Genomic DNA, 7447 nt, shown 5'->3' with positions numbered 1-7447 from the left:
GCAGTGAGGTCATGTAGTTGCCTCCAGAGTTTTTTTACAGAGTATTCAGCAAATTTAAAACTAGAATTTCTCAACTGCTCCTTTGTTTATGGGCAGAACAGCAGAAGCCGGTGGTCACTGCCCATAACCTCCCATCTTGCAGAAGGAAAGTGCCTGTATCTTTCACAAAATGGAGTAGCATACATTGGAAGAGATACATCTAAACATTCTATGAATTAATACCATTGGCAAAGTCTAATAAAAAGGGATTTTACTGCTGGAGCTACACTAGCCTCCTGAAAAGTACCAATATCACCACACTTTTCAAGAGTGGGATTTTAGTACAGGAATCAAGTCACACTGTGACTCAGTGTATTTAATGTTTCGCTGTAAACAGGGCAGCATACATACTAACTCATATCATCTCAGTTCATTCAAAATTCTGCATCCAGGGTGAAAGAGTTGTCTGTGGGCTTTGACATGACTCCCATCCTCTGATATTCACCTACTCGCTTCTCAAAGAAATTGGTCTTGCCTTCCAGAGAGATGTTTTCCATGAAGTCAAAAGGATTCTCCGCTTTGTATATCTGAAACACAAAGGCAATTGTATAGTCACTACAGGCGCTTGTGTCTTGAATACATGAGAGCATTAGAGATCAGCTGGAAGGAGTCTAACAACATCAGTGGGCTTACTATGTAGCAAACAAAATCTCTGCCCCAAGCCTTCTCTACTGTATTTGTTGCTGTCTTTTAGTAGACAGAAGCACAGAAACTCTTCTATAGCTGTTTTTCCAGAGCATCCTTTTGCTTTTCCTTCTGTGAGTCTCCAAGCAGGACCTAGCAGCAGGACTGCTAAATGGTTTTACAAGTTACATCAATATTGCTGCAGCCATTTTAGGATTTGGGTTTCTGGAGGAAGTTAAACTTAATATTATCTTTTTCCCATGAAAGATTCAGTGTATTAGAGCCTTACCTTATTAAATCCCAGTTCCAACATAAGCCGGTCTGCTACAAACTCTATGTACTGTTTCATTAAAGTGCAGTTCATGCCAATCAGCTTTACAGGCAGTGCCTCCGTCAAGAATTCCTGCAGATAACAGAAGCACTTCATGTACAGAAACTGGTATTCACTCTGTATTGTCTACATTAATTTTATATCCAACAGCTCCCCAGCTTTCTGCTTAATTGCTATCAAGTTCCTAAACAAGGAGCAGACAATTACCTGTTCTATGAGAACAGCATTCATGATGATTTCCTTTACTCTCTCCTCTGACGGTTTGCGTATCAAGTGCTTGAACATGAGGCAGGCAAAATCACAGTGCAAGCCCTGGAAAGAAGTTTCAGAAAATTATTTCAGCAACACTGATTTAAAAGAGCCACTCAAATCAGTAGCACAGAATAAATAGTCCAGTATCTAGGCACCATCTTTGCACTTCCACATTATTTAGTGTTATCTACAGACAACTTTCTACCTAACCGGAAAGAGGCATAAGCAAGTTCAGCCAATACCAGCTGCACTTGCTCCAAATGGCAAGGTATACTGAGTGCAAGAGTTGGTGAGAACCCTTAAACTACTTTAGAGGAAGTAAAACTACTTTTAGAGGAAGTAAAATGCTAAAGTTCATTCATTCTCTGCTGCAAGATCCACGATGACACGTTTGTACACTTTAGTGAGCTTTATAGACTGCCTGTTTCTAAACATACTCCTAGTTTAAAATATAAGCTCCAACTGAATGTCATTACTTTGAGCTACTGTGGCACATCACCATCTTGACTGCTAGAATTTGATTCATACCTCATCTCTGCTGATGAGTTCGTTAGAAAAAGTGAGTCCGGGCATTAATCCTCTTTTCTTCAGCCAAAAAATTGATGCAAAAGAGCCAGAAAAGAAGATTCCTTCCACTGCTGCAAAAGCTACTACACGTTCTCCTGTTAAGAAAAGATTGATAGTACTATCACACAGAAAACTTGACAGGATTAATACCCAGAAGTTGTGAATAGACCAGTGAACTGCACTCTCCAAGGACAATGAAGACATTTCTGCTCAAGTGTGCTATAGCTTGTCCTTAAAATCTATTACAGTAAAGGCTTCTGGTCATTAAGCAAAACTTTGAAAAAAGGGGAGGAAGTAAAAACTAATGAGAGTAGCTACTAACTAGCTGAAGCCAAGGCCCCTTCCCCCAGGTTAACCATCAATACCACCCTTTTTCAAAGATTGCACACTTGAAAAAAGCAATCATTTTGGCAGCTGATTCAAGTTAGTGTCTGCTCATCTTTGATTAAGTAAGGAACTTTGGCCATGAAGAATGCTTTAATACTAGTGAAATAATGATCTGTACCATCTCATCTCACTTTTGAAGCAAGACATCAAGAGTCAGTAAGGCAGAGGAGCTACAGCCTCCAACTGTATGTGCTTGCTGGAGATAGATGGCCAGTACAGTTCTGGACACGTGGCAGCAATTTACAGTTTGATCATATAGGCAGGCATATGAAGATTGCCACATGAGCTACCATTATTCAAAATGCCAGCAATTTTACAAAGATTCATGTCAGTAGCTCATTTGCAAGATGAAAATTATTTTCTTCATCTCCAGAGTTATACCAACATCTTACACCAGAGAGCATGCACTCTCCCTGTGACAACAATAATCCCTGTGAACTGTGAATTCTGGAGAAATGGTGGTTCCTCCATCTTTTTTAAGAAAGGGATTTCACTTTGCTTCCAATAGATGCACTCACCATATGTTGCTTTCTTGTCCCCAATCCAGCGCATGGCCCAGTCAGCCTTCTTTTTAACACACGGTAATGTTTCGATAGCATTAAAAAGAAATTCCCTGAGAAGGATAAAACTCATTAGGATCAGACATCAGCACAACTAGTACAATAAGCATTCACTGCCATAAATGGTCTTGTTCACTTACAAGTGCTCTCCACCTTCACCCTGATAATTAAGTCTCCTTCCCCATCTTGTTTTGCACTCATCTAGCTCTATTTCTACCCATCAACTACCTTTTCATCACCCACCCATCACATCAACACCAGTTCACATGAATTCCCATGACAACATCAAGGGGAGTACTGTTTCATTAAGTGTGGTACTTGAGCAAGGCTTTCAAAGCTACAGATCAACCAGCCTCCAATTTCCAGCGGCAAGGCACTACAGCCTTCATGTAAGCAGTTCTTCCTTTAACATTTACTGGGATTAAGCATCTCAGAGTAGAAATTACATGGTCAGTTTTCTACAAAGTAGCAGCAATTAAATATATCTAGACCGCAAATAACATTGGAATACCACATGACATTTTGCTCGACAGGGTGTTGGTCTGACAAGACAACACCAGAATAACTCAGTCCGGATGGCTCAAAGCCCTGTGTTTACCTTTAAGGTATCATTCTTGAATTGATTCATCTTGTTATGAAAGTTTTACACTTTGGTTTTATTTTTAATCAAGACCAAAAGCCACTTTTCTGCAAATGCAACATGCTTTTTTCCCCCTCAAGCAAAAGAGTCAAGAGAGTAAGGGCAGCACATATTATGTAAAAGTGCTAGCTGTTAACTAAATGCACAGGTTTTAGAGATGACATTTTAATAAAAGTGAGCTCATTCTCAGATAAGCTTTCCTACATAGCTTTCTACTAGCTGCAGGGGTTCTCCATATGAGCACTTACTGTAATTTAATGTACTCCCCTTATTTGACTGCTCCATCTTTTACATAGCTTCATTCCCTTATTTCAGTATTAAGTGGTTTCAGTTTCACTCAATCTAAGCGAGTTCTTGCTCATACACCTCAGAGGAGAAAGAGATTCTTAAGTAAAACTCCTCTTAAGCAGCAGTGGTATTTTATATAACTCTAGCTTAAATCCTAAAATTAGCCTTAAAGTCAGTGACTGATAGGCATCATTTAAATCCCAAAACTTTTGAACCTTTCATCATCAAGCAATACAAACCTCTCTTTAGAATCTTTAATGTAGGTGTCAATAAGAAGACTGTACATTTCTGAATGTATGTTTTCCATGGCAATCTGGAAGCCATAGAAACAACGAGCCTCTGTGATTTGTACTTCTTGACTGAACCGCTCCACCTAGAGGAAATAAAGGAGTGTTTGCAAAAGCATTTATAACTAAGCTGCACGTTAGAGGCATTGATGCTATAGAGCATCAATGTTAGAGGCTAAAACAGCTCTTGCTCAGCCCACAGAATCCTCTTCAGATTAATTCCAGACATGTGTTATTAACAGCTACACGAAGAGCAGTAGCCCTTTGCAGCTCCAAGCTGAGAGTTATTCTTTGGTCCCAAGAGAAATGGGAAAACTTCTTAGTTTTACTTATCCCGCATTAGTGAGAAGAGCACTGGGAGGGCAGCAGCAGAACAAGGGCTCTGAACCAGCCACGCGTTACTGTAAAGCAGCGCTCAGCGCCCCACGGGGAGGGGGCAAACTTGTGGATTACAAAAGCAACCCCAATTTGCTAATTAGCGTAAGACAGCATTACATGTTGTAACGCTGTAACACTACACGATCTAGCAAACAAGCTAGATCAGCCAGCAAGCATGTCAGACGTGTAGTTGTCTGGTTATCTTCACAAAATGATGTTTGTCAGGACTGTTTCTACACACTTACCAGGTTTTCATTGACAATGCCATCGCTGGCAGCGAAGAAGGCGAGGACGTGAGATATGAAGTACTTCTCCTCAGGCTTCAGGGACTCCCAGTGCTGGATGTCTTTGGAAAGGTCCACCTAAAACATTGCCAGAAGCAGCGATGAAATCAATGACGAGACGGGGATGTCAGGCAGGAGGCCGCACCGGAGCCCCGGGGCCGCCCTGCCGGGGGAGCCGAGGCCCGCCGCCCCCTCACCTCCTCCGCCGTCCAGAAGGAGGCCTCGGCCTTCTTGTACATCTGCCAGATGTCGTGGTACTGGATAGGGAAGACGACGAAGCGGCGGGGGTTCTCCCGCAGCAGCGGCTCCTCCGGCTCCTCCTCCGCGCCCCGCGGCACCTGGAGCGGCGCAGAGCGGCTCGGGCTCGGCTCGCCTCAGCGGCGGGGGCGGCTGAGGCGACGCCGAGCTTTGGCGGGAAGCTGAGGGGCGGGGAGGGGAAGGGAGCCCCCCGTGAGGGAGAGGGGCGCGGGCGCAGCCGCCGGCGGGGACGAGCAGGGGGAGAAAGGAGAGCCCGCCCGTGGGGGAGCGGGGGCGACGCGAGCCGCCGGGAAGGGAGAGAGGGGAGAAAGAAGGGCGGGCGCGGCGCCCGGGTGTTCCGCACTCACCGGCTTCCCGTCGCCCTCCTGGAAGATCTTGCGGGCCGCCTTGCTGGCCAGGACGCGGGCGCTGCTGAGCGCGGGGGGCTGCGGGGAGAGAGGGGCAGGGTGAGAGCGCTGCGGCGCGCCCGGGCGGGGAGCGGCAGGGAGGGCGGGCGGGCGCTCACCGTGTTCTCCTTGTCGCTCAGCGCCAGGTTCTTCATGGGCGACAAGCCCTTCGCGGGCGACAGGCGGGGCTGGTCGTGGCGGGCGGCGAGCGGGGCGCGGGCGGACAGCATGGCGACGGCAGCGAAAGGCGCGGCGGGAGCGCGGGACGCCGGCGCCGCCCCTTTATATCCCCTTCGAACTTGGCGCCAGAACGCCCGGCCGGCCACTCACAGCCCGCGCCGCGCCCGCCGCCGCCCGCCCCCGCGCTCCCATTGGCTGCCGCGCCGCCCGGGGCCCCGCCTCCCATTGTGGCGGCGGCGGCGGGCGGGAAAGACCCGCCCTTTGCTTTGGCGCCGGCGGAGCGGGGGAAAAGGCGGGAGAGCGCGGAGGCCCCGCCCCCGCCGGCCCCGCGTACCGCGGGATGGCGCGGAACCGGCTGTGGCGCACGGCGGGGACGGACGGGGGCAGAAACAGAAACGCAGCCCCGTTGCTGGCGGCCTGCGCGGTGTCTGGCACAGAGAGGGTTAGCTGCGGGTCCTGCACGTCATACCTGTTTTTAAACGGTTCGGGATGCGGTAGGAAAGTAGGGAACTTGTTTCCAGCTATGGGAACGGCCGTAATCTGGGTCTAAGGTAGAGATCTGGAAATGCCATGTTGCCCCCATCCCCGTCTTGCTCTCCCCCTCGCTTTTCTGGTCCCTCCTACCTACCGATTCGTTTTCACTTCCAACGCCGATTCCTGCACTTGGAGACAGGTTTCACTTTCTCGCATTTGGAGACAGAAATCGGCTTCCTGGAGAAACTGACGCCGTGTGCCACCATGTTTTAAATAAATAGCACAAAAAAGGGAGAACACAGGTATGAAGAGGTGAATATTCATCCTCTTTAAAAAGTCAGCATTTATTTTCTATTAATTAAATTGCCTTTATTTGAACAAAGTCATTTCCCTCATCAACTCCACAAAGGTTCTGCTCCTGTCAACCAAAATGTTTTCCCTGAAGCAGTTTTAATGACACCAGGAGCTTAATGAGACTTGGAGGCTCTTGGGCCACGTGGGATGCGCAATGTCCTTGAATGACACTAAGTGGTCGCTGCCGGCTGAGCACGCGGTCCCGGGGGACGATGGGTTACACGGCCCAGCGCTGCACTGCGCTTGGCTGGAAGAGAAGCGGGTAGGCAGGAGGGCAGCGGAAGACTGACCCCTCGGGGGAGTCAGTACGGTCCTTTCAACTGTATAATGATGCTATCTTAAATTGACTGCTGTAATGAGTAGATCTGGAAGAAAACCAAGAGTACTCCCCCCTGGCATCACCTTCTGAGACTATAAATTCAAGTTGATTATTCATTTCAGCAGGTCAGTGCCAACGTCACAAATCTGGGTCTGAGCTCTCCTCAGCTGGGATGTATCAGAAATGGCCAGCAGAGAGATGAGGCTTGTGGTATTTATGGGTCCTGTCTAGGACCTCGGACTGACGCTGGCACCCACCCAGGAGATGTTCTGTGGGACCTTCTGGGCTAAACATACATCCCAATATACAAATCTAAATACACATCTCCATCCCAGGAGAGTGAGCACCGCAAAAACCCCCACCCTAGTAGGCAGCCTGGGCAGACATGGACATGCTCCTGCTCCGCTGCAGGAAAGCGGGTCCCAGGGGCAGGAGGGGCAGGCAGCTCCCAAAAGGCTTGGCAGCACCCACTCAGTGCCCTGCTATCTCCTGCCAGCTGCTGGGGGGGCTGGCAGAGAGCCACAACAGCACCCTCCCGCCCCAGCCCAACTCTTTTACCCTCCCACCCCCATAAAGGACCCCAAAGCCACCAGCCCACAGGCCCTGGGCTGCCGCCAAGGGCTGTCATGATGCAATGGTCATGCTATCACTGCTGCTCAGCCACTCTTCTCGGAAGCCCGTGGCAGGGGATCAAAGCCCTGCCCCAGGGACGATGGCTCTGCAGGGAGAGAAAACACCTGGCAGAGCACAGAGCGGGCCTGCAAGGAAGCGAGTTGGACCTCAGCATTGCTGTAGCTACAGCGAAATGGTATTTGGGAGTGCATGTTCACACTGAATTT

At 48.6% G+C, this 7447-nt stretch overlaps 1 protein-coding gene across 1 annotated transcript; it reads right to left on the bottom strand.

Annotated features, from left to right (window-relative positions):
- Positions 1-328: 328 nt before the first annotated feature.
- Positions 329-5511, bottom strand: RRM2 (ribonucleotide reductase regulatory subunit M2; the record flags this gene model as incomplete). Its single annotated transcript, XM_082305223.1, has 10 exons — positions 329-566; positions 953-1066; positions 1202-1306; positions 1775-1908; positions 2719-2813; positions 3928-4061; positions 4599-4715; positions 4835-4975; positions 5243-5320; positions 5401-5511. The coding sequence occupies 10 exons, from the start codon at positions 5509-5511 to the stop codon at positions 414-416; spliced, it is 1182 nt and encodes a 393-aa protein (XP_082161349.1). The 3' UTR covers positions 329-413.
- Positions 5512-7447: the final 1936 nt, after the last annotated feature.

Source organism: Platalea leucorodia, assembly GCF_965183815.1.
Source record: "Platalea leucorodia genome assembly, chromosome: 3".
Lineage (NCBI taxonomy): Eukaryota > Metazoa > Chordata > Aves > Pelecaniformes > Threskiornithidae > Platalea > Platalea leucorodia.
The sequence above is the reverse complement of the archived record's forward strand: the minus strand, read 5'-3'. Positions and strand labels throughout refer to the sequence as shown.